The sequence below is a fragment of the Chironomus tepperi genome, unplaced genomic scaffold (genome assembly GCF_022539635.2).
Source record: "Chironomus tepperi strain 1889 unplaced genomic scaffold, CSIRO-AGI_Ctep_v1 contig_240, whole genome shotgun sequence".
Lineage (NCBI taxonomy): Eukaryota > Metazoa > Arthropoda > Insecta > Diptera > Chironomidae > Chironomus > Chironomus tepperi.
In genome coordinates, this window is record NW_027226362.1 from 190859 (window position 1) to 217085 (window position 26227).

General features: G+C 31.6%; 5 protein-coding genes across 6 annotated transcripts; 1 reads left to right on the forward strand and 4 right to left on the reverse strand.

Annotated features, from left to right (window-relative positions):
• Positions 1–419: 419 nt before the first annotated feature.
• Trc8 (TRC8 ring finger protein) lies at positions 420–7666 on the reverse strand. 2 transcript variants are annotated; one of them, XM_070641136.1, is made up of 6 exons: positions 7324–7666; positions 5273–6384; positions 4999–5173; positions 2135–2400; positions 1979–2065; positions 420–1168 (listed from the first exon to the last, which is right to left on the reverse strand). In XM_070641136.1, exons 1-6 carry the CDS (start codon positions 7583–7585, stop codon positions 983–985), a joined length of 2088 nt encoding a protein of 695 aa, XP_070497237.1. In that variant the 5' UTR covers positions 7586–7666; the 3' UTR covers positions 420–982. The 2 variants fall into 2 exon arrangements, with proteins under 2 accessions (XP_070497237.1, XP_070497235.1); XM_070641134.1 differs by having other exon boundaries at positions 2135–2415.
• A 617-nt stretch (positions 7667–8283) lies between these two features.
• Rab1 (RAS oncogene family member Rab1) lies at positions 8284–11041 on the reverse strand. The gene is made up of 4 exons (XM_070641133.1): positions 10882–11041; positions 9862–10040; positions 9270–9487; positions 8284–9191 (listed from the first exon to the last, which is right to left on the reverse strand). The coding sequence occupies exons 1-4, from the start codon at positions 10902–10904 to the stop codon at positions 8994–8996; spliced, it is 618 nt and encodes a 205-aa protein (XP_070497234.1). The 5' UTR covers positions 10905–11041; the 3' UTR covers positions 8284–8993.
• Positions 11042–11458: 417 nt separating this feature from the next.
• Positions 11459–13592, reverse strand: PolD2 (DNA polymerase delta subunit 2). Its single transcript, XM_070641132.1, has 4 exons — positions 13362–13592; positions 13030–13302; positions 12000–12767; positions 11459–11677 (listed from the first exon to the last, which is right to left on the reverse strand). The coding sequence occupies exons 1-4, from the start codon at positions 13507–13509 to the stop codon at positions 11541–11543; spliced, it is 1326 nt and encodes a 441-aa protein (XP_070497233.1). The 5' UTR covers positions 13510–13592; the 3' UTR covers positions 11459–11540.
• Positions 13593–13825: 233 nt separating this feature from the next.
• On the forward strand, positions 13826–17613 carry LOC139091190 (leukocyte receptor cluster member 8 homolog). Its single transcript, XM_070641131.1, has 5 exons — positions 13826–13987; positions 14147–15847; positions 15910–16055; positions 16121–16331; positions 16604–17613. The coding sequence occupies exons 2-5, from the start codon at positions 14211–14213 to the stop codon at positions 16767–16769; spliced, it is 2160 nt and encodes a 719-aa protein (XP_070497232.1). The 5' UTR covers positions 13826–13987; positions 14147–14210; the 3' UTR covers positions 16770–17613.
• Positions 17614–18308: 695 nt separating this feature from the next.
• Positions 18309–22515, reverse strand: b (glutamate decarboxylase-like protein black). Its single transcript, XM_070641130.1, has 5 exons — positions 21508–22515; positions 19811–19967; positions 19682–19744; positions 19470–19617; positions 18309–19263 (listed from the first exon to the last, which is right to left on the reverse strand). Exons 1-5 carry the CDS (start codon positions 22219–22221, stop codon positions 18669–18671), a joined length of 1677 nt encoding a protein of 558 aa, XP_070497231.1. The 5' UTR covers positions 22222–22515; the 3' UTR covers positions 18309–18668.
• Between the last annotated feature and the right edge of the window lie 3712 nt (positions 22516–26227).

The following is a 26227-nucleotide window of genomic DNA, read 5'->3' on the forward strand; positions in this document are numbered from 1 at the left end:
TCATAATCTTCATAAACTTTGTCTTTTCGTTTAATTGCAGCTGCTGAATGCCTGCTTCGTTTTGTTCACAATATGTGAATCTTCCCAAAAATGAATATTTGGTAAGTATAGCATTAATGATCACGATTCTTTAAAATTGCTTTTTGCCCATTTTCGATGCTAAAATTGAATGGAAATTTGCCAGAATTCCTTTTGCTAGTCTAACTAGTGCTAGTCTTTGTCCTAGTCTGGCGTCATTATATCCGAACTTAAAGCAGAGCTACTCAAGATATGTTCTTCAACTATAAAACAGTCTCTATTGTCAATATGGCATTACATTGAGCATACAAAATTTCAGATTTTCATTAAATAGCTAAGGATATTTGGATATACCGCTTGCTTAGGAATGATTAATTTTATGCATGCATAATGCATACTCATAAAGCACCCCTTGCCGTAGCAAAATCAATAAAAATTCTTCAAAATTTGAGTTCAAAAATTCTCAAAAATCATCATACATCTACATTATGGTATATAATATATTTTTAAACAATAAATCACTTTTTAGCAAGTTTTGTATTTAAATTTGTCTACGACAAAAAAGTAATTCGATGTAAATTAATTCAGTTTAGGTGTTAATAAAATTAACATTAAATAAAAAAAGGAAAAAAAAATGCACAAAAAAATATTAAATTATGGTCGTAAAATGATTGCAAAGCTTATTAACTCCAAAGAACCATTTTTTTAAAATAATAATTAATTACAAAATAAAAATGTAGGAAGTCTATCACATTCAAATCCACCCATTGACTTTACACAAAAAATTCTGCCTTCTTATTTTTTTTTCAGTTCTCATTAATTTAACAGAATTTTCTTTCTCATTTTCATTCTCACGTCCCTATTATTGAGACATAAATTGACTAAATTATTAACACAGAATTTTACTTCTATTATCAAACTACTTGACGCTCCATCCATGAATTATATTCATGACTTTTTTTCTTTAATTTCCTGCCATCATTCTTCCACTTCCATTATTGGGATTTGTTGAACTAGTTGTTGTATTACTGCTGATAGAACTATGACTTGATTCACGTGATGCTGAATTACTTCTCCCTCGGTGGGGTTGATGATGTAAATGAATATTTCGTGATGGTGTTGCACGGCGTGGCAGCAATTGCTCAAGATTCTAAATTCATAAAATGGCACAAAAAATCATGAAAAATTAGATTTTTTTTATAAGTTATTCTATTTGAAGTAATCTACTTTATTGTTCACATTGGATGTCTGATTATATGTACAGAAATATATAGTGGAAATAAAAAAAAAATCAATTGCACGACCAACGTTAAAAGTTTCATTTGCGGTCTTGAGTCTTTGTAATTTTGTAAGATAATATAAAACCATAAACTAATAAAAATTTAAAGAACAAGCAATAATGTACTAGATTTTGTATTTTTTGAACTTTATAAACCGTCAATTTAAAATTTACTGAATTTTGAATTTTTCGAACTTTATAAACCGTCAATTAAAATGTACTAGATTGTTATCTTTAAACGTAAAAATGTACTAGATTATAAAATTCAAATTCTCGAAAGTCGTTATTTTGTACTAGATTATCAAATCCTCAATTCAAATTACAAAAACCCGTTAAACAATAAAATTTTAATTTTTTTGCTAACAAACACTGATATTGTACTAGAGTATTACATTTGAATCTTAAAATTTCGTTATTTAAAATGCAGTATATTTTTTTAAAAATTTGAAAAATAATCCAATAAAATTTTAATCTTTGACATTCTAGCTACTGAATAACAGTAATAATAAATTTCATCCTTATAAATTAAAATATTTAGGTACTATCATGAAGTTGGCTACAAATGAGAATATTTAAATTTCTTTTAATCGTTGGCAATTTTCCTTAAAAACTTTAATAAATTTCATAACTTTAAAGTGCGTCACAGCCATCCATAATTAAAAAGTCTAAAATTTAATTTACCGGCACTTGCTCAATAGCCTCTTCATTCGGCTTCTCAACTTCAGTCTTCACATCTTGATTTATGACAATTTCATGGCACAATGGACACTAGAAAATAAATTTTAATGAAAATTTTAGTGACTATAAAAATGAATATAAAATTGAATTTTTTTTTACCTTATCTTGAACATAAAGCCACTTTCGTAAACAAACACCGTGGAAATAATGCCGACAACGTGTAATTTTTGCTGATGTCATTTCTTGATAACATATAGCACACACATCATCAAAATGTTGCAATTCTTCACTGGACGCGTCAGGCAATGATGATATTTTCTGTACGGCTGTTCTGCGCTTCATGTAAACGGACCATCCAGCTCTCGCCTCACACCAAATGTTGAAGTACGAATGAATTAACAGCATCAATGACCGGATGATGGATCCTAGAGTATTATTTTCTTCATGAATATTTTTTTATGTTTTTTTTTTTTTTTTTTTGAATCCAGAAAAATATTTAAATTTATTTTTCAATAATAGTACAATAGATTACAGGTAGTTGGTTGGTGAATAATGTACAGAAAAATAATTTGAAAAAAAGGAAAAGTAAAAAATAAAAATTAAAATTAACAAAAACATAAACTTGAAGAAGGAAGAGAATTTTTGTTTTGTAAATTAAGGCTGCCTAGCTTCATTTTTTTTTTTAAAAAAAAAATTATCAAAAGACTTTCTGTTATTTACACTGTGTATGAGAGTTGTTAATTAAACGAGTGACAAAATCAAAATTAAGGCATGACTAGACATAAACAAACAGTCAGACAGCAAAACGAGTGTAAATTTGGACAAACGTTATCGAAGATTTTAGACTATTTTAGAGCTTGAAGTCGACTCAAATTGAATATAGAGTCAAGTCGACTTGAGTCGATTTCGAGCTCTAACGCATTTTCGTGATGAGATTCAGATAAGGCTTAATTTCAGAGGTCGAAGCCAAATTTAGTTCGCTACAGTTTGCTAATAATTGATTGAGATTTGTTAGAATGAATTTCAGTCGGAATCAGTAAAAGCCGAATTTAGGGCTTATTAGACTTATGAGCTTAGCAAAAATGACTGAGTATTTAATGTAGAGAACAATTTTAATAACTGACATGATTTAATGGCTTTATCTTGCCAAAAAATACAAAAAAAATTATTTTAGCTGTAAAAGTCAAGACAAGTACCAACAGAAGAACTTCCATTCTAATTTTAATTGATCTTTAGCGAACCGGATCGAACTCACAGTGACCTTGTCTCTACGTAATTTATAAAAAGTTGCGATCATTAGTGTTTTGAACAAAAATGCAAGCTTGCAGCCTTGAGCGAACTATAAGGAACAACCAAATGTTGCAAGACTGTGCATCTAAAATGCAGGCTTGTAATTCTCTGCCGATCAATAATTAGGAATTAATTTCTGAGAATTTAATTTAAATGTGTCTAGAACAGCAAAGGGCAGCAACCGATAGAGGCAGTTTTAGACGCCAACTGAGAAAGGCCATTGATCACTGCTGATCTGTATGGCCAACAAAATATGTAAATAAGTGTCTAGAACATCCATTAATTCTGATTATCTCTCATATCTCAATCTCTTCAAGAAAATACGTCAAAATGTTAGTTAAGACAACATCAAGTCCATAAAAAGATATTAAAATTAATTATTAAAAATTAATAACTAAATCTATTTCCCATAAAATGAAAAAAAAAAAATATGAAAGGCAAGTTGAATTGCATACAAGGTCAACGAGTGCGCATATTAGGCGTGAAAATGAGTCAGTCAATGACCGAAGTGAAATCATAAAACTAAATGAAAAGCATGAAATAATGACCAAAAAAATTAGAAAATCATGACATTCGATGAGTATTTTTTATACAGTAAACCATTCACCAAAAACCTCACATTTGATTAGAACAGAAAAATAAAGATTATTAAGCATATTTTTGCAATAATTTCAACTGGTTTGTTGGCATTTGTAGCTTTGGCATTTAAAATATTTAGCACAATATGTAAATTCATTAAGCACCGCATTTACCGTTTTGTCTCAAAAAAACTATGTTATTGGCGTCAATTATCTTCGAAATAGACCGTGCAGGCATATAATGTATCAAATTTTCAAGGTCTCACGTGCTTACACTTTTTTGCAGCATCAAGACAATTTTTTTCATTTTTTTTTTTTTTTTTTGTGCATCATCATCATTAAAAATCTTTTTTTGTAGCCTTGATTTTATAAAGGTGTAAAAATAGACAACCTTGAAAACATCACAACTAGTCATATAATACTTTTTTTTACCATGCTTTATGCGTACATTCATAATATTTTGCTTATTAAGAAGTAGATTAATTGAAGTGTTTTGAATATTTCATCACGTTTGGCTTTGAGAAGTTGTTAAACATTCATAGAAAGTTAATAAACTTACAAAACTGTAAACATTCTTTAATAATCGTTAAAATTTTGAAATGCCATTAAACCGTTAGAATTTTTAAATTTTACAAAACCGTTAAATTTTTCAAATTTTACAAAACCGTTAAATTTTTCAAACTTCACAAAACCGTTAAAAATTTTCAAATTTTACTAAAACGTTAATTTTCAAATTTCACAAAACCGTTCAAATTTTTCAAATTTTACAAAACAGTTAAAAATTTTTAAATTTTACAAAACCGTAAGATTTTCTAATTTTACAAAACCGTTAGATTTCCAAATCTCACTTAAATTATTATGCCTTGTACTTTACAAACCCGTAAATCATTCAAAACATTTGATCAAAGACTATAAAACCTCTGCATAAAGGTCTCACAAATACCCACAAAACAGCTAATCTATTCATAATATTTTTCTTTCCGCAACTTAATTCATTGTATAAATTACTAGATAAGCGCCTATGGTCAATCACCTCAAGTGTATTGTGATCATGTTTGTAATACATCCACAAAGTCACAAAAACCAATCATATATTGTCAAAAATATGCTTATAAATTGATAATTTGTCTCAGAACATAAAAAATTAATTCTTACCGGATTCAAAAAGTAAAATCCAAGCGCCATTGAAGAAGAGAAAAATTCCAAAACAGAATTCGACACTGTTTCCAAATGCTTTAATATAATAAATGTAGTCATCAAGTCGTTCCCAAAATATTTGTCTTTGTGCGTCAACTAAGAATAATGTGTAAGTCGCTAGGCTTACAAGTACCTAAAAAAAATTATGCAAATAATTAAATAAGCTTGTTTGAAATAGTTTTTGGAAGTAATTTGATTACATCCAACATCAAAAATGTCAATGACAACTCACCTTAACTATAACTTCTATGGAAAACACACTGACGGCAAGAAGCCATGTACTCGGTTGATGTCGAGACCATAATATAATTAATAAAGTGACAGGTGCTAAAACAAGAAAAGCACATACAAGTAAAGCTCGCGTGTGTCTTTTTCTCGATGGATTATGGGATGCTGAGAGGCTCATTAATATCGGTGATACCATATTATGTAGGAAATGTAAAAGTGCAGTCAATAGTAAGCACAAATTTCGACATAATCGTACAAATCTTTTGTCAGGTTGTAGTGTCGTTAATCCAGTTTGTAATGATAAGATGTAAAACAGTATAGCTGACACAGTTCCAATTGATTTATCATCATCTTCCTCAGCCATTAAGAACATTTGAAATAATACACCAATGTAATGACAGATAAAGCTTATTATTGATGTCATTCCGAGCAGTGCTATCAATGTTTCACAGCCACTGATTAAAAGTTTTTGAAATGTAAACATAAATGATAATGCCTCAGCTTCCGGAGACATTGCTATTGATGCAAATTGCTCCAATAATCTGATTGTCCAAAATGCTCGAAGGACACATGGAACATTTAATCGTTGCCACTCATTTTCAACGAGTGCTGACAGTCCAAAATTTTCAGCGAAACTCACTGCATGTCTATATCCACTTAAAAGTGTTCTAAAAATATCAACTGATGCACTCCATATTGCTATTTTTGATAGAACTAAAGGTAGAACTGCCGCAAATGTTGGTGCATGTTTCACTATATTTATAGGTATCGGTAATATAGCCAATATTAATGGCATCAAAAATGTAAACGGTAATATACGTTGTGTTAATTGATGCTTCGGTCCTAAATGTATATATGCGAATATGATTCCCATGACATATTGCAACAAGAAATGTGGCAATAGAGTCACAGCCATTCCATCGGGTGATGTTAATCTTTGAATATTGACATTTAAAATGTCCTCAATTAAACTTGGATTTCCTTCTTGTAACAATGCTACAGCTGAGACATTGCTCCAATGTGATAAAATTATTAATCCTACTGATATAACGTACATATATATGATTACTAAATGGCGTGTCCATAACATAAAAATTGCTAATGAGCTAAAGCAACCTGTAATGAGAAGAACAAAGAATGTTTATAAGTATTTCCCATTTCGCACATTTATATCATCAAATAAGTGTAGACGAAGAATGATGACGGCATTGAAAATGACGATTTGATTGTTTATATACGTCTTGTATGTATACATGACCATAAAAAGCTCAATGTCCATTTCTTATAGGTCAATACATTTCTTTCAGGAAGGTTGCATTTCTATGAGTCATTTTGACGGAAAATACGGATTTTGAAAAAGTTAAATTTAAATCCTAAGATTTAAATTAAATCCTCGGATTAATTTTTTTAAAACTTCCAGTCAATCACAAAATTGATAATTCACAAAATTATAAGCGCTTCCGTATCTTCAACTCAATGTAAAGCTGCCACTTAATGAACTTGATAAAACTAGCCGGTTTAAAAATGTTAAGGAAAAAACATACTTTTGGGTTACAATATTTTCATTATCAAATCATGACCTTCGGCATCTTCATGGTGCAGTGATTTTGGTCTCTTGCGCATTAATTAACTAAACTAGATTGAATTAATCATAGCATTCGATTTTCGTATCCACGATCATTATAGAAAACTAATTCATGTAAGTTATAAAATTATAAGGCACAATTTATGCTAGCTAAAGACTGGTAAAGAGTCGTAAAGAACGTAAAGTAAATTATATTGTTGACCCTGACATTTTTTTCATGTCTTTTTACTTCTATGCACTTAAATAATGGATATTGAATTTACTAATGCTTTCAGATACAACTGGTTAACTTATTTTCTGATTATTAACCAGCTCAACAATTGACAATGAAAGGTTTCTTATATGTGTCTATATTTTTGTTATTTTTTTTGATGTTATTATACAGTCTGTCATCACTGATCGTCATCGTCATTGAGAATTCATAGAAAATTTCGAAGGTTACTGTATGAATATGAAAAAAAGTGTCTTACCTATAAGAAATATTACACATTTGAATAATGTTACTGATAATCCATGTAAATCTATGCTGCTGACTATTGATTCTGTTTGATTTAATGTTGATGTACTATTTAGAATTGTATCATTTGTGTCCAAATTTGTTAAACTTCCTAATTGCGTTGAACTTAAATTTTCATTGAATAAATTCATTTTTAATATCTCGTCTAATAGAAATAGAGGCGGTATCCGCATTATCACATCCACAAAACCGAGAAATTTCGCCCGTATCGACATTTTTAATATTTTTTTCCTACTGCTGCTAATTTTAAACTTTTTTTTTTACGAATATTTACTTTGTTTTCACTCCATAAGCCGAGGCTTACTGCCGATTATTTTTTAGTTAATTTTCCTTTATAATACGAGGCTTATTCACAGTTGTCTGTTTGAATAGAAATTCAGATTTCTAAAAGCCGTTATTTTTATGATTACATTTTAAGTGGTTCAAGCAATAAAGTGTTGCAATGTTGATTAAATAAAAGTCTATAAGCAAAATCCAGTCAACATTTTGTAGTAAATTTTCAGTAAAAGCCTGCTTTTCTTCATTGAATTGTAGTTTTCAAATTTGAACCGGTTCAGTAAATTTGAATTTCTCTCAAACGTTACTTTTTAAATATTTTTTGATCGTTATTTTCAATTGAAGAGCGTTTTAGTTGCTTTTTCAGGATTATGGCTATGCAACATAAATTATGTCACTCTCACAATTCTACATGACACTTCTATGTTGATCAGATGAACAGGTAGTTATTCCAAACTCTTGGAATATATTATTATCTGTGAAATAATATAATATTACCTGAAAAGCATAAGCAGCATAAGAATAGAATGACAATTTTATGTTATTTTTTTTTTTCATTTATTTTTGGAAAAAAGAATTTCTATACAATGAGAAATGAAATCATAAGCGAAATATATAAACATAAAACTTACTTGATAAATCGCTAAGCATTAATTTAATTTATTTATGCTCCATAATATAAATCTTTATTGGAATTTTATTATTTTTTTCATACTTTTTTTTAATAATTCGCGTCATTTATCATCATTTCTTACTTGCAATTTTTTAAGGATATTCTTCACTTTATACCTTACTCAAAAGGATTGTTATGATTGAGACAAAAAAAAATATTAATTTAAACCTTGGTTTGTGTGTTTTCATTTCTAATATATATTTTTAAATATGCAGGAGTAATCATAATGGTATGAATGTGCAGCAGAGAGGATAGAGACAAATACAAAAAAACCAGCCGAGAAAAAAAAAATATATTAAGCTTAATTTGCTTTCATTTTTAAAAACTTTATCAGTATCATGATACAAAAAAATATATATTTATGTAGATTAATGTTCAATTGGCTTAAATGGACAGTAAGGAAGAAAGGATAGACACAAAGGAAAGAAAAAAAGGCCCAAAGCAATTACATCATGTCCTTATATAAATTTTTTGATTCGCGAAATTAACGAAACATTTCTTTTTTTTTGCTCCATGCACACATGCTTCATGTATGCTCATGAACATAATAAAAAAAAAATAGTAGAAACAACTAAGGATGGAGAGAGGACGCGCGTGTTGTGTGTGTTTTTTTGAAACATTCAAGAATGGAAAAGGGGGAAAAAAATTATAATCATAGACGAGCGTTTGGATATTTAACAACATCCACCCTTATTTCCTTCTACGGGACGTCCAGTATCAATCTTAACATTCTTTGTTGTGTCTGTAGCACTTGATGGTGGTCCAACGCGATTCTTAATTTCCGCTGCCATCGTCATAAAGGCTTGCTCAACATTCGTGGCATTCTTTGCTGACGTTTCGAGGAATGGAATTCCAAGTTGATTGGCATATTCCTGAAATTATAAATTTTGGTTATCAGTCATTGAATTTTTAATGATTAAAAAATTAAATCCCACAGGATTAACACTCACCGTAGCAGTAGTTGTATCCACGACTTTCTTTGTCGTAAGATCACATTTGTTGCCTACGAGAAGTTTATTTACATTTTCACATGCATAACGTTCAATTTCCTCAAGCCATTGTTTAACATTATTGAATGATTCTTGATCCGTACAGTCATACACTACAATGATACCATGCGCACCACGATAATAACTGGAAGTAATTGTACGGAATCTCTCTTGTCCCGCTAAAATAATGAAAATATAAAGCATAACATTGAGATTATCGTTAGATCCTTGAATGTATTTTTTTAATAACTGTGATATTGCTGGTTAAAGCATGTAAGTGAATATTGCTGAGATAGCATATAAAATGCTCTAGTTTTTTCCATGTTTATTTGGGATTATATTACGGAGTAAATTTAATATGGATTTAATAGAAAATGTGTGCAAAAATCAATAGAATTGCAGACAAGATCGACAAAATAGATAAGAACTAATTTTAGTCATTCTATTGATGACTAATAACCAATTAAAACTCAGCACTCAAGTGTTATTCACTTATCATTCCAGCATAACATAGTTAGCAATTTTATAATGAAATAATGACTAAAATCCTCACCTGTATCCCAGATCTGGAGTTTAATTGTCTTTCCGTCCAATTCAATTGTTCTGATTTTGAAATCAACACCGATGGTACTTATATAACTCTCTGTGTAGGTGTCATCGGCGAATCTTAATAATAAACAAGACTTTCCAACGCCTGAATCGCCGATCAAGAGCAATTTGAACAAATAATCACTGTAAGTAAATAATTTACATGTTAAATGTGGTTGTTGATCAATTAGTTTACTTATAGTATTATTATTGTTATACGCCCCGATATTTCTTTGTTACATCTGACGATGCACAACAAAAAAGAATAATTTTTTTATGTCAAAGATTATGTAGAAATAGAGATTACTTAGTGGTATGTCTCGTAATCAAATATCAAATTTCAAGCATAAATGCACACACAAAAAATATCGATTTGATAAAAGAAAAAAAAAATTATATATAAAATGAGAGTGGCAGGCACTCAAAAGAAATATTTTTGGGTCGTGAGATATTTCGGAACTTTGATCACAAAATGTTATTGCGTCATATCTGAACGTATGTTGGTATTGCCGACCGAGATTATGACCAGTTAGTTGATAAAAAACTGTTGAGAAAACAATCTTCTGTATCTCTCAACACACCACAATCAGCCTTTTCTAATGACTGCAAATATTTCTTTATTGACGATGATGATGATGATGATGATTATACTGATATATTTCTTTGTCTGTATTGGTGAATCCAACAACAAAGAATTGATGATTTTAATTTTCACAAAAAAAAAAAAACTTTTCCTGCTCGAATGACTCATACAATTTCTATTTATCCATTATGTATGGTCAGTCCATAGAACTTTCATTTTCTTTACAATTATTTATCACACTAAACTACTGGATCTTTATGCACATAACTTTTAAACAGACTTTAAACTAAACAATTTCTATGAAGTGGCGATTAACAAAAAAAAAAATTCGATGAGTCGTCATCAGTCAAAGAAATTTTTTAGAGAAAACTTAATTTTAACATTTTTCACGTATATACTCACTATTCGGGTGACATTGCCGACATTTTTGATATAGTTATAGTTTTAAGAAGAGAATTAAACTAAATTTATAGCTCGAAACTTTGTAATAAATACAATTAATTGCAAATTTATTTTATGATGATTTTTTTTTCTGACGATTTTTTTTTTTCGTTGGCTTTTTTACTGACTTTTTTGCAAGGGCATAAAACGCATTTTGTCTGTCATGACTTATTTGATGCAGTTTTCCTCCTACAAGTTGGACAGGTGGCCAAAGACAAGAATGTAAATATATCATTTTGAAAATTGCCTGGATTACTTAGTTAAATTAGTTTTCTACTAAAAATACGTACGTATGACGTACGTAAAATGTAAAACGTAAACATGACGTACGTAAAACGTACATATGACGTACGTTTATGGTAAGTCTTACGTACGTATCTTTTACGTAAAATCTGAAATTAAGCATTTAAAGCCCTGAAAAGATTAAAATCATTGTTCCAGACTTTAATCAATACAAAAGATAATGCGCTTTTGCCTGCCACAAATAACTATACTCTAACCAGTTACATACTTTTCTCCAAGGAACATAAAAAAAATATTTAAATCTCAAAAAACCGTTTAATTTATTTTCACATTCAAATTCTTAATTACAGTACACAAAGAGCTTAAATAAATATTAATCATTCTTCATCCATATCGATGGCCATTGAGAATGACATACCGTCACATTCTAGTGTATTTAAGTTGACAATAGCTATTGTTTGAGACTTCTGGAACGATGGAATGCAGACGAGACGAGTCTTTTGGCCATTTGAGTCTGAAATAATGGAATTAACGATTATTTTCTTCTGTCATTTAGCAATATATTAATGAAATTCATCTAATTGAGGCGGAAAAATTGTGTTAATTAAAGATTGAGATATCTATTATTATCAGACATTCATGCAAGCACTGAGCAGCTCTAAAAATATCTTGATAATTAGATCTGTAATTAAATTAGATTATCACCAATACGTAAAAGCTATATTAATAATATTTTTTCCGCTTTTCGTGTCAATCAAACTAAATTAAAATTATTCCGGCTTAAATAAATCCTAGGATTTAAATAAATCTCACTTTTTAGATTAAAATCAACTTACTCTCATAAATTTCCGTCAGCAGCACATTAGAATCATAAGCACTAAAGTAAACATGTGGACAGTCAGTTATGATAAATGGATCCTGATCATAGTATGGATAACAAGGTAGCGTGTCAGGACATGTTGGTGCTAAGTGTGACCACTTTAGAGTATTTTTCATGCATTCTAAAGGATCATCAGTTGTTGAATATTTCATTATATCCTTAATGTTCTGTCCTGATGTCCCTAATATGATACGATCTTCAACAGCAAACTGGTATGGATTTGGAACTCCTGTAAGAGCTCGATTAACTGAACTTCTTGGAAATAGACAATGATGAAATGGCTGTTGAGGCAGCATGATATTCGATGGATCAAATTCTCCAGGCATGACATCAACAGACACAGATTGAGATAAATGGAACAGAAATTCATCAAACGTCCGCACACTCTCGACCATTCCTTTTGTGTCTATAGCCCTTAAATTCGTTGAATTTACATTCTTTTGTTTCTTTGGTGCGTTTGCTCGTGTAGAATTTCCAGCTATAACTATACGAACGACATTTGATGGACAATATTGTGTTGGGGAACTTCCCATTTCTAAATTTCCATAAACCCATTGCTGGAATAAATCTAATGGCAATGACGGCGATTCTGTATTTGCTAAATCAATCCCACTAATGAAGACAAGCAATGGCGATGTATCTAATACTTTTAATGGAAGTTCTGGTCCTGATTCATACAGAATCAGTTCTTCAACTTGAAACTTTCCAGCTCCTTCAGTGTATCCTAAAAGTAAAATTAATTCATTAGCTTGATGTTTAAAATAATTTGAAAGAACGGCACCCAAAAATGATAATTTTGCAAAATGAACACAAAACGAGTGAGTATTAAGGAATGAGAACCAAAAACAGTGCAAAATGATGTTAAGAACAAGAAAAAATTGATCAAGTTTTAACGACTTACGGTCTATTCCTATTTTTCGATGCGAATATAAGGGGAATTATAAAGAGATTTAAGTCAGAACTAACTACATTATTAAAATACTTACCAAGTGCAGCAACAACAATCCCAGTTACTAGTTCCGCAATATTAACTTTACCACAAAGTTTAATTCGTTGAATGCTGTCCTCAAGAATGAGTTCATCTGATGGTTGATTATAGTCTTGTGGTGGTGGAAGTGGTGTTAATTGATTTTCTTCAGCAATTTCTTTCAAGATACTAGGCTTTAGTTCCATATGTTTGTAGATATTGCCAATTAAAATACATTTTGCTGGATTATCTTCGCTGAGATCAGAAATCATTTTAACTGGATATTTGGTGCCTAAAATTAAATCAAATGATAAAAATTGCACAAACAACATAATTATGCTTAATACTGACCATATTTAGCACTGATTTTTTGCTTCAAAAGGTCTCCCAGTTGATTTAAACGAGATTCATAAATATGAAAGAACTGCCGCTGAAAATCCTGATCATTTCTATAGAACTTTGAGGACTGATTCTCATAAGTACAACTAATCCGTGCCATGCTCAAAATTCCTTGCTTTTTCAAACAAATTTAATGTTTTTCACTTGGCGCTAAAATTTTATTTATTTATTTACACAAATTAACAGTTGATTTCCCCCTGGATCAAATCATAAACTAAATTTTCAAAAGTTTACCACAATTATGCTTATTTACCTGTAAATTAATTAATAAATTAGCTAACTTTCAGAATAATCTCTTAGTATATGATTGAAACTCTGTGATGAAACATGATAAGTAAGTAAAAAAAATTAAAAGTTTCCAACGGTCAAAAACTTTTTGAATTGAAAATTTTCTCAAAAACTGAACGCACGCCAATTTAGAAACTAAACGTTCCCAAGAAAAGAGTAAAAAAAGATTTTAATAAATTAAATTGAACAATTTAAAGTGATTATTAACAAGTTAATTATCCTTAATTGTGTAATTAAGAACATAAACAATTGAAATTTGTACAAGTTTGTGCAGGAAAATATCAAGAAAGGTGAGAAAAATTCGATTGAAAATTTTCACATTCTGTGTGGGTAAAATTTTCAATGACGTCTTTGTTATATCGAATTTCTTGGCACATATACGATATAATTAATTTAAATGTCAGAGTTGTAATGCCTTTTCTTTTCTTCTCATTTTAACTGACTTTTAGGTAAGTTATTTCGTCGAAAAGAGTAAAAAAAAGTGATTTCCGGAAGTTAAAAAAATAATCAGTGATGGATTCAGATAAATCTGAGGCTCATTCGGAGCCGAAAATTCCACCATTAATGGGCCAAAATTTCGGCCACCACTTCTCACAACCACCTCCTAATTTCGCGTCTCCGCCACCTTATATGAATCATATACAACAATATGCACAAAGTAGAATGCAAATGCAGCAAATGTCGGATGCTGGTGGCTTCTTTCGTCCACCTAATTTTAATAATCAATCGCCAAATAGTTTATTTAATAAACCAATACGATTTAATATAAATAAGCAAGGTACGAAAGTAAATCCATTAATGCGACAACAACAACAACAACATCAAAATAATAATAATATGATGAACAATTCATTCATGAACAACAAGCCTAATCAAAATATGATGAATGCTTTCCAAAACTCGAATGCAAAAAAGCGTAAAAATAAAAAGAAGAATAAAAATAAGAATAATAACAATAATAGTAATAATAATTATGAGGATAATGGATATAATAATAATAGTAACAGTAACTCAATGCAACCACCATTACCGCCTCCACTTAATTATGCAAATCCACCACCGCCAGTTCCCACATCTCCATTATCGGGACTGACTAATCAGTCTCAAGATTTTTCGTCAAATCAAATTAATAATGATACAGCGAAAAACAACGATTCGAACTCGAATGATTCCAGTCAAACTGGTGAAAAACCCGCAATGGAATGGCCACAATCTTTATATAATTACGTTGCTCGTTGCTACATGAAATGCACAACTCCAATTGATAAGGATATGTGTGAAATTAGCTTAAAGGGTAAAATTACAATGGCAGCAAATCGTGGTGAACTTTTCACAAAAGATTGGGACAAAGAACCCATGCCTGTGCTTCATAGTGATCGTTTACAGCAGCAAGCGTCTCCCCAAAAGCCTGCGAATAGCATATTAAATAAAAATAAAAATGTAGTTCCAGGACAATTAGCTAAATACCAACATCAGTCATCGCCGAGTTCATCTAAAAGACCATCATCTGATGATCGTTTTGGAAAGTCATTAAAAAAGCGTCGATCATCGTCAAGCTCACGATCAAGAAGTAACAGTCCAATTAAGAAGAGACGTAGTGATGAAGATGATGATTATGAAGATAAATACACAAATAGCATTAAACCAGCTTCAAAAGCTAGTAAAAAGAAGGCAAAGAAGGAAAAACAGTCTGCATTCTACAGTAAGTTTGGTGCAAATCAAGTTGGAGGTTTTGTTGATTCAGCAGATACAGAACGACTTAAAAAGAGAGCCGATAGGTTCAATGTTAAGGCAAAAGCAGCACCAACAGCAACTTCATCATTTAATAAGAAACGACTATCAATGCCGTCATTCTTTAATCCAGTTATTGACGATTCCGTCGATGATTCGATAGACTTTATGAATTTGCACATTGTTGGCACCTGTAGAGACCTAGAAAAGTCATTTTTACGTCTCACAAAAGCACCAGATGCATCGGAAGTTCGTCCAACAGATGTGCTTCAATACTCATTAACAAATGTTCAAAACAAGTGGAAAGAGAAACAGGATTATTATTATGCCTGCGATCAACTCAAATCGATAAGACAAGATCTGACAGTTCAAGGTATCCGAGATGAATTCACCATAAAAGTCTATGAGACACATGCTAGGTATGAATACAATTTTGTTTTGAAAATGTCGATTTTATTGACATTTTGTATACTTTTAATAGAATTGCAATGGAGAAAGGAGATCACGAGGAGTTCAATCAGTGCCAAACTCAACTCAAAATGCTCTACAATGAAATTGGCGGTGAAAATCAATTAGAATTTTTGGCATATCGAGTTTTGTACTACATATTCACAAAGAATACTCTTGGTAAGTTTGTAGCACTTTGTAACAATATATACAGCTGTTGATTAATTAATCTTATTTATACACAGATATGTCATCAATTCTAAAGTCACTGTCAGTTGAGGAGAGGAATAATGAATGTATAGCACATGCATTAAAACTGCGTTCAGTTTGGGCTCTTAATAACTACTCGAGATTCTTCCAACTTTATAAGAAATCACCGAAAATGAGTGGATTCATAATCGATTGGTTTGTCGAGCGTGAACGGAAATTAGCATTGAAGAATTGGATTATCAAAGTGTATGTTATTGAGTGTTTTAAAAAAGTTTCACATCTTATTGAATTATTAAGTATAAAATTTATTAATGGTGAATGGGGCTAGTATGAGGGACATCCAACACAAAAAAAAGATTTGCATGAAAATTATTAACTAATTAATTCTTTTTCAGTGAAATCTTTTACCCCTATTTTATTATGGTTTTTTCCTTAATTTTTTAAAAAATTGATTAATTATTTTTTATTTTATGATAAAAATTTCCAAAATTTAACTCTTTATTTCATTAAATATTTAGCTATCGACCAAACATAAGCAGCGAGTTTATTAAAGAAACATTGGCATTTAGTGATCTCATAACATGCGTGGAATGGTTGATGTCGCTAGGAATTACATTTGTTAATGGTGACGATAAGAAAATTGTTGATTGTAAAACAAGCATGAATGCGGTATCGGCGCTTTAGAATTTTTGAAAAAAATAATAATAACGGAGGAACGGAGAGATTAGTGATTAATATTAGTGCATTTGCTTATGCCCTAGAAAACATATGAATGAACTTATTTATGAACAATTAGTGTAAAAGAATTGAGGTCGTAATATCCCCTCGATGTCGTATTATTTCGTTGTTATATCTTGTCTTACGTCAGATTATCAGCAAAATAGACTCAAAAATATTTCAATAGAAATGTGCAAAAAATAATAATAGAGACAATATCGAAGATAATTGCGGTTGTGATATTTTTTCTCTCTAAAAAAAATCATCAAGAAGCATCCAAAAAAAATAAATATTAAAAGTTGTTGTTGTGTTTGCTAAGAACGATTACTAGTGAAATGTGTGGACAGTGCATATTGAGAATGTTGAGCAATAATGGACAATAGAGTGCTCAAGAGAAATGTGGTTTTGAACAATAAAAGCAGCTCAAAAAAAAATGGTGGCATTCAACGAAAAAACTTCCAAAATTGTCCATGTCCTTCCTAAAAATATTATCCAACAAATCACATTAATCCTGAAAGTTACTGTAAATTATTCCTGTACATAAAATATAGTTAAATAATCCTTTATCAAAGGCAATCCTTATCACTGAATTAGTGTGGTCGACGAAGAAGCCATAAATCATTTTTTTTTTATCCCCGATAATTATCATTTCTCACTGAATTTAACTTCTTTATTATTTAAATGAAATGTTTTTATCAAAATAAAAAAATAATAATTTATTACCAATTTATAGTTCTTCCAATTCGACACAAATGAATTCCAACGACTCAGAACAATAATAAAAGGATCGGAAGAATTTTCCCTTTAAAAAATAATATTTTTGTGTGTTTTATTCAGTTTTTTTACAGATTAAAAAATTTACAGTTTTTGAATTTTGGGTTGGGTGGACATTCTTTAAATTTGAATACACTATGCTGGTCGTAAGGATGTAAGTCATGGTATTGAATAAGACTTGATTCCGTTGTGATCTACTTGAAAAGTTATATTGATACAGAAAGTACACTCATGAAGTACTCGCCCGAATAGCTGTGAATAGTGACTCTGGCATGGTACCAGATTTGAATTGGTTCCGGCATCAAGTCATTGTCACCCCGACTTCGGATCCTACCGGTACCTAGTCAGAGATACGCCGACTTTGGGTCGTTCCGGTACCAAGTTAGAGTCACACCGACTTTAGGTCATTCCGGTACCAAGTCAGAGTCACACCAACTTTGGATCGTTCCGGTACCTAGTCAGAGTCACGCCGACTTTGAGTCGAATTTTCGATAAATCTGTGCTATTCGGGTAGGTATTGCAATATTACCAAGCATCTATTCTAGATACATTAGGGTACTTCTATAGTAAACTCTCCATGACTATGCATATGTGCAGGTTGAGAACGCTTTATAGGCTCTTAATTTGTGTGCCAATACATATTTAGGTTATCAATAAAGTGCATACTTCTTTGATACATCTCAGAGTTCAAAGCCAACTTGGATTTTGTATGAAAAAGTCGATTCGACTCCATATAAAATTCGAGTCAACTTCAAGCTCTAAAATATCTATAAAACAATCACTCAAACTTAAAGAATGCTTCCTGGTTGACTTATCAATGTTGAAGCCCCGGTTGAAGCATTAATCTAAATAAATTCTAGTTTTCGATATAAATTACATAAATAGAGTTTTATAATTTTTTTTTTTTCAAGTTCAAGTCCATACATAGTAACTTCTTTTTATGTATGTCATTGAATTCCTCATTAATGTTTATCTTTTTTTTTTCGCAATAGACGATATTGCTTCCGAGTTATATGAAGTGTTGCTTAAATAATTTTTCAGGTTTATTACGATATGCCTGATATACATACATAAAAAGTGCAAAATTTCTCTTTAAAGCTCCTCACTGTATGTCTCAATAATATCAACAAAATGCATCATGTCTTGCTTAGTAAGTGATGAATCTTGCAAGACGAGACGGAAGAAGTTTGGTTTAGAATTAAGTGGTTGATATGTGATCATCATGCTGCCTTCTTTCATCATTCTCTCTTTAACCTTTGGTGCTATTTTATGTAATTCTTGATTGAAATTATCGTCACGTGGAAGATTTCTTAATTTCTTTGGAATATACCAGAAGCAAATGTTTGTGCATTCAGGCTCGGCAATAAGTTCAAATCCTTCTCTATTCCTAATAATCTCTGTGAAATATTCTGCCTTCTCAAAGATCTGATCTACATGCTTCTCAAATCCTTTTGTTCCCTTTGCACGCCACATATACCAGAACTTGTAAACATCAGCACGTCGTCCACATTGTATGTGCTTATCACCAGTATCGTATTTTGTGTCATAAAATTTATCTTTCTGGAACAAGTATGCTGCATTCGATGAATGACATTCTGATAAAATACCTTCATGACGGCAAAGGAATGTAGAGCATTGTTGTGGACATGCCAACATTTTATGGGGATTCCATGTTACTGAGTCCGATCTGGTTTTGAAGTAAATAGCAAAATATTAAAAAAGATTTATACCAAACAGGTGTGCATGGAAATAAAAAGCATATTATTTAACAATTGCACATAACGTCATTGAAAGCAGTATTAAGCACGTTCTTATGGTCATTAATCTTTTTGTTAATTATTGCACTTTTAGACTTGAACTTGATTGACTGAAATAAAATTTAATTTTACGTACCTTTCAATGCCTTTTAAAAGTTTTTTGTATTTTTGAGATATAAGAGCTCCACCACCCCATGCAGCATCAACGTGCATCCATAATTTGTATTTCTCACACAAATCTGCAACTTTTTCGAGTGGATCAAAAGCTCCTAACACAGTTGTACCTGAGATTAAAGTTAATTGTCAATAAAAGCATGAAATTTTTGCGAAATTCCTTTCAATAATTACCAGCCGTTGCAGAAACCATGAATGGCAATGCATTTTCTTCTTTTGCACGTAAAATTTCGCTTTCTAAAAAAGTATCAAGTCAATGAAATTTTGGTGATCTTGAAGTTTTTTGCATTGTTTAGCACTTACCTAAATGACTCATATCCATTTTGCCGCACTCGTCTGTTCTGATTAAATACACATTATCAGTTCCGATTCCCATAAATGATGCCAACTTTTTCACTGAATAATGTGCGTCGGCTGATGTAAATAAGACAAGTCGCGGCAAGTTGTGTAACCCTTTAGCCTGTAAATCATAATTTATAAGATTAGACAGTTGATCTGACATGCTATATTTCTAGATTTATTAATGTAATGTAAGTTCTTTGTCCAAGAAAAGTCTTTGTCTGCTTATATCCAAGATTTACAAGTTTACAAGATTTGACAAGTGTTCAGCTACACGTAGCAGCTTGATTGATTGAATAATTACATATTAGAATGTTAATCACTTGTTTCTTTGTAATGAAAATTGTCATATATTGGTACGAGGCGGATAGTCATTAAAAAAATTCCATGAATAATGTGCTGTGTGTAATTGGATTAGTCGTCATGGTGTCTGAGCTATCGATGGAATCTGAGGTATCGAGCCATATAAAGGCGTATCTGTTAATGCGAGAGTAACGCCTTTATGGTCGAGTGGTTAGACGAGAGACCAGATATCTGTATCATTCTATTGTGAGTACGTCGGTTCGATTCTCACCAGGGATCAATCTACTCCTATGTATTAGAATAGTCTAAACTCCAAAAAGTGTAGATTTGACAAAGACACAGATAACTATAGTAGAGTTAGGCTTGCATGAAGGTGAATGTACTTGTTGAAAGCCATTCAATGACTCCTTTCCGAGTAGCACCTATCGAGCAATCGATCAAAAATCTGAGCCAGGCTGACGTGACTCTCGGATCTTTCCGAATTTAGCACGAAGTCACGTCGGCGCATATTGGAGTCACGTCAGCCTGGTCCCGGATTATGAATCGATTAACCGATTTGTGCTATTCGGCTATCTGATAACCGGTAAAAGTAAGCGCCAGAGAATATCTAACACTGTATAAGATCCTTAATCTCACATTGTCAACTTTCCAAAATTTGAAGAAGTGTTAACTTCCGAAACAGCTTCGCTAAACAGCTAATATCTAGCAGTCAAAACAACCGCATATTAATTTTAATCGGCAATTAATCCTAATATACTGTCAAGAATACGATCAAATGTCAATAAACGTGATTTGTAAACGTTTACGGCTAGCTTGCGGCCTTTTTGAACTGTAATTGGCAACTTTTTATTCACTGTGAAGCAATTACATTTACGAAAGAGACTGGGGCAATACAAAGAATATTGAGCATGGTATAGAAAATCATATCAAAACATTCTCGGCACGTAGATCGAATTTGTCACATTAATGCATAACGACTTTTATAGCTTTTTTTTTTTTTGAGAGACACACTCGTCAAGGCAATAAGGAAATTATTAATTTGTCTAATTTCCGCGTTATTTTGTATACTTTTTCTTTTCTCAGAGACTTAAAATGTGCAGGTGGAAGCAGTGTGAAACATCTTTATGCTTAGTCGAACAGCAAGCATGCTTCCGCTTTTGTTTTAAGAAGAAAAAAAATTGCAACCTAAAAATAATTGCACTGTGGACATTTGTCATTCGTACACAGATGCAAGCTCTCGTGTCAGCTTTGTGACTTTATTTTTGGCAAATGTGCTTAAAATGCATTCATTCATCTTACAGACTTTCAGTTTCATTAAATTTTGGCAGGAATGCTTTTTGGGAATTTTCCTATCTTACCTTTATGTCAGGACATGCATGGTATCGAGCACATGAAATTGAATATCCATTGGCTGCTGATCCACCTGGACAGAAGATTCCATCACCTTCACCATTTTTATATCCAACAATTTTTCTCATTTCCTTAAGTACGACTTCTTCCATCAGAATGAAAACTGGAGATACTTCATAGGTATATACACTTGGATTAAGTGCATCTGTAATAAGTTGTCCAGCAAATCCGTATGGATCGACACATGAGAAGAGTTGATTTACAAAGTATGGATGTCCTGTCTTGACTGAATATTTGATTGTATCGTTGGCTAATTTTAACAGAGTTTCATCGGAATCAGGCTCATCTTTCAAGTCCATATTGAGCTTTTTCTGAAGCTCTTCTGGATCTGTCCACTCAAGCACCTTATTATCACGTTTTGTTCCATCAAAAATAGCTTTATCCAAAACATTATCAAATAAAGTACGAAGAAACTTCTCATGAGTCTTGCTCGGCAATGATAACAATCTGTCACTTTCAGCACCAGACATTTTCAAATTTTGCACTGACTTAATTTTATTCACAATTGTATTATCGTAATCGTGTTCTTCATCTTCCGATACACCCGATGAACTGTTGCCACTATTTAGATCCTCATGAATTTGCTTTTCACTGCTATTATTACTTTTGGTCGTCATCACTATTTCTGATTGCTCCTCGTCTGTTATATTATTAAAAGGCATCTTTTCACTATTATTTATAACTTTTTTTGCACTAGGAGTCTATAGGATTTTGTTTGTTTGTATCAACATCAAATTTCTATCCACAAATTGTAAGATTTCACGTTTTGTCAGCGAAACTTATACTAAGCTCATCGCCCAAATGACTTTGAAGGAATGAATGGAGGAAATGACTTTTTTTTTAGAGAATAAATCACAAAGTACACAATATATGCAACCCCTAAAAACGAATGAAATAGAAATAAGTTTTCTAATTAAGCGATCGGCGCACAATTTGCGGAAAACTAAATCCGACGTTGTAAAAATAAAAATATAGACTAAATTTGCTCTTGCAAGCTGCAAATGCTTTTATATCTATGAAGAATAAACTAACACTATATTATGAATATAGTTTTGATGTGAAACAAGTTGCGATTTTTTTTTTTTACTAGATTACTAATGTCCGATATGCTAGAGCTATGAATCAATGTAGAGTATAAATGTGTCTAACTAGTATAGTATAATTACAGCCGATCAGTCTATTATGAACAAATCTAGACAAGACTGTATAGCTTTAAGAAACAGAACACTAACAGCATGGTCTATAACAGTATTAATTGTAAGAAGTTGTTTTACTGCCAATATAAAAAGCCATTTGTGTGTAGTGGGGGTTTATTTCGGAAAAAGCCTTGAATGAATCAACACAACAATGTTGAAATCTTTTTTTTTTTTTTTTTGCTATCATATCCAATTGATTGTTAAATGCAGCGTTGCTGAAAGGCTTTGTATTTGCACGAGTTAGACACATGTGACAAATAAATAAGTCAATTGGAATTCGGGTTGTATTAGCCGGTTAGGAAATGTTTGCTTATTTCTTTATAGAATGGTGACTCTTGTCAGCAATGGACTTGGGAATTATCGGAATTTCCATTGTTTAAACAACTTAACCAGTTCCACTCAACCCAGGATCGTAATGAGTGAACGGCTTCTTACCTGGGTTAAGATGTTGTCCCTATCTAACATCTTCTTTGTGTTTTTGATTAGGAGGTCTATGGGCTACAACCTAGAAAGATCTGGCAGGAAGCCTTCAAATCCCAGATCGTAATGATTATCTTGATCCTTTAGACTCCCAGACAATTGCCATTTCCAAATCTTCCTACTATTTACCTAGGTTAACTGAGATTTTGTTTATTTATATGGGATTATGCTGTGCCTAACTTGGTCATAGACTATTTCTGATCCCGAGTGACACAACCTGACATATTGTCAGGCTAATAGCTAGACCTGCGATTGACTAATGACATTTTCTTTGGAAAGTTCCGGAAAAAATGCCATTAGTCGACCGCTGTTCTAGTTTTTAAGTAGACAGTAAATCAAGTTGTCCACTCAGGGATAATATTATCAATCATGTCTAGACCCAATCTATGTCTCACCATGAAATCTTGTGTCAAACCAGACATCCGAATCAACAACACTGGACACAACTTAAAACTTCTTTTTCGCATAAACAATAAAGTGTTAAGTCAAGGTTACAAACCATGCGACAGCTGATTGATTGTAAATATAACAGAAGCGGTACGCGAAAAAAAAAACAATATCCGTAGTGAAGCACACCTGCTAATTATAGCTTTCAATGGTATTTGATAACTATTTTGATTTAATTAATCTATTAAAAAAAGCTATTACAATTAGGTATTTCGGAAAGAACTATTTGAGGAAATCGCAGATTTGATTAATGCCTTAATTATTTTAATGTTGATAATTGAGCTGTTAATAAAGTTTAAAACACGACTTTCATGTCATAATTAAATTCTTATTAATATTAATGTTTAATAATATAGAAATTTTCGTACTTTTATTTACGTTCGAGATATTCCGATTTAAATCGGTTAAGGTCCAGTTTGGAATTAATTTTATATGGAACGTACTAATTGTTTATATTTCAATGACTAGAAAAATCATGTTTAAAAAGATAAGTCAATTACGTTGATTGATTGGTGATCTCTCATTGATAATATTGGGTTTTCAGAGTATAAGTAATGAGTTAGGATGCTTCAAGATCATCTGATACTCGCATGCCGCAAGATAATGTAGTAAATGACTTACATTGTCGCAAATTTTACAAATGTATTGAATTACAATACATATGTAGATGTGGAGGATTATAACAGGAATGAATGTGGAGGATTATAGAAGAATATTATAGGAAGAACTAGGAAGCTGCACAATCGGAGAATTTTAGTTCATCAAACCTGGAAGTCTTGATGTGTTGGATTAGCAGAGTGAAATTTATGATATCGAGCCATATAAAGGCCAGTTCAAGAATACTTTATGGCAGGAGTGGATAACCTGTGTAACTCGACACACTAGTTTGCCGCCAAAATGTTTGGAAATGCTATGAACCGTATGTGACTTGCGGTTTCAGTCGACTCTTATCAAGGTATGCCACGAAAAATAAAAGGATACTCACCACGGATGGCCTAGGAGTTAGACAACAGACCAGATATGTCCCAAAAAACAGAAGTAAACTAAACGACGTGCTTCAAGTAAAATTTGAAAGTCTAGAAGTCAATGATATGAATCTTGATGAATTGCCTCAATTGATATTTTATCCATGCGCAGGATAGTCTTCTTGTATTGTGTCATATGAATTACTTATGATGTGACCCTAAGGTGACTTTAAAGGAATGCTAACTTATGTCCACTACTGGTTTCTCGAATCTATAATCCTCTATTTTGTCTGGACTGGTGTGATTCCCATCTAGACCGATCGCTCAGTTTTTGAGGTTATGAGTGAGATTACCACCATAAACCGATCGCTTTCTTCGTAACAGAATTTAAACTTAGCACTTTCGAAAAATCTATCAAAATCTTTGAGCCGAGAAATGGACAGGATTTTATTTGACAAGCTATAAATCTGCTTCTAGGCCAGTCCTTTTCAAACAGTTTTTGATTTATAATTTTGGCAAATAATTTATATTTCCTATAAAGTAGGCGATTTACATTTTAAGACATACAAAATTGCATCTTCATAGTGACTGCACATTCTTCACAGCTCATATTCATTCATCATCTTTCTCTAGATATTTAAAATTCAAATTTTATGCATTTTTATCACCTAAATTACGTTAAGGTCGCGTTAAGGAGAATAAAATTTGCATGAAACCGCTCATAAATTAATTAATCCATAAAAAAATTTATACAATTTCCAGAATAACTTGAAAATCCATAAATTAATGTCACGTTTTAATCAAATGGGGATTTAATACATATTAATTGAGTTCAATACACGTCATTGAAATGTATTCAGGCATGATGAAATATCGGGAATGTATCGAAAAACACTTGTCTGTGTCTGTATCAGCCTAGATATCAGCTCACAATTTCGTGATAAAGTCTTTAAAGTCAAAATGAGAAAATTAGTTATTTTAATGTTTTCTATTATTCTTTTCAATGGTAACTCAATCGTAACTAATTAATTAATTTTATTGAAAGCTTATTGAGGTCAATTCTTTATCCTTAGCTGTCGATAATTGCAGTGGCAATCAAAAATTGAAAAGTTCTCAAGTCTGGAAGTTAGTGAAACGATTTACAATCCACCGCATACATGATTTAGTGATTCAGAATGTCGACTGTCATCACAATAACTGTAATTCAAAGCAAGCTTTCATCGATTACGTCAATAAATTAGCTGATGACGATGGAAACCTATTAAAAAGAGAACATTGCGATTATTTAATACAAGAAATTATTGAGAAAGATTTTCATCTTTTAACACGTGATGAATTGTAGCTGTTAAGCTGTACAAACGTTAAACATTTTGTGTAAAATACAGATTTTAAATCAATAAAGAAAAAAAAACATTTGTGAGGTTCTAAAAAGCTTTAAAGTTCTTTTGCAAAACTGCATCGATTATTTTTTTCAAGCAGTATGCAATGTTTGTGTGCTATATACTGCATATATGTATAAGAATTAAAAATAGCGTCCAATTGGAAATATTCCCGAGCAGCACCTTGCAGTTAAACGCAAT

Excerpts from the sequence above, each read along its gene's own strand:
- PolD2 (XM_070641132.1), bottom strand. The coding sequence starts at position 13,509 with ATGGCACGGATTAGTTGTACTTATGAGAATCAGTCCTCAAAGTTCTAT. Across the intron at positions 12,768-13,029 it reads GATTGTTGTTGCTGCACTTG|GATACACTGAAGGAGCTGGA; the intron begins GTAAGTATTTTA and ends TTTTACTTTTAG. Across the intron at positions 11,678-11,999 it reads GCTGACGGAAATTTATGAGA|ACTCAAATGGCCAAAAGACT; the intron begins GTAAGTTGATTT and ends CCATTATTTCAG.
- Rab1 (XM_070641133.1), bottom strand. The coding sequence starts at position 10,904 with ATGTCGGCAATGTCACCCGAATA. Across the intron at positions 10,041-10,881 it reads TCGGCAATGTCACCCGAATA|TGATTATTTGTTCAAATTGC; the intron begins GTGAGTATATAC and ends ATTTACTTACAG. Across the intron at positions 9,488-9,861 it reads ACTCCAGATCTGGGATACAG|CGGGACAAGAGAGATTCCGT; the intron begins GTGAGGATTTTA and ends TCATTATTTTAG.
- Trc8 (XM_070641134.1), bottom strand. The coding sequence starts at position 7,585 with ATGTCGATACGGGCGAAATTTCTCGGTTTTGTGGATGTGATAATGCGG. Across the intron at positions 2,416-4,998 it reads GATTTTACTTTTTGAATCCG|AAAATAATACTCTAGGATCC; the intron begins GTAAGAATTAAT and ends ATATTCATGAAG. Across the intron at positions 2,066-2,134 it reads GGCTTTATGTTCAAGATAAG|TGTCCATTGTGCCATGAAAT; the intron begins GTAAAAAAAAAT and ends TTTATTTTCTAG.
- b (XM_070641130.1), bottom strand. The coding sequence starts at position 22,221 with ATGCCTTTTAATAATATAACAGACGAGGAGCAATCAGAAATAGTGATG. Across the intron at positions 19,968-21,507 it reads ATGCATGTCCTGACATAAAG|GCTAAAGGGTTACACAACTT; the intron begins GTAAGATAGGAA and ends TATGATTTACAG. Across the intron at positions 19,618-19,681 it reads CATGGTTTCTGCAACGGCTG|GTACAACTGTGTTAGGAGCT; the intron begins GTAATTATTGAA and ends CTTTAATCTCAG.
- LOC139091190 (XM_070641131.1), top strand. The coding sequence starts at position 14,211 with ATGGATTCAGATAAATCTGAGGCTCATTCGGAGCCGAAAATTCCACCA. Across the intron at positions 15,848-15,909 it reads GTCTATGAGACACATGCTAG|AATTGCAATGGAGAAAGGAG; the intron begins GTATGAATACAA and ends TACTTTTAATAG. Across the intron at positions 16,056-16,120 it reads ATTCACAAAGAATACTCTTG|ATATGTCATCAATTCTAAAG; the intron begins GTAAGTTTGTAG and ends ATTTATACACAG.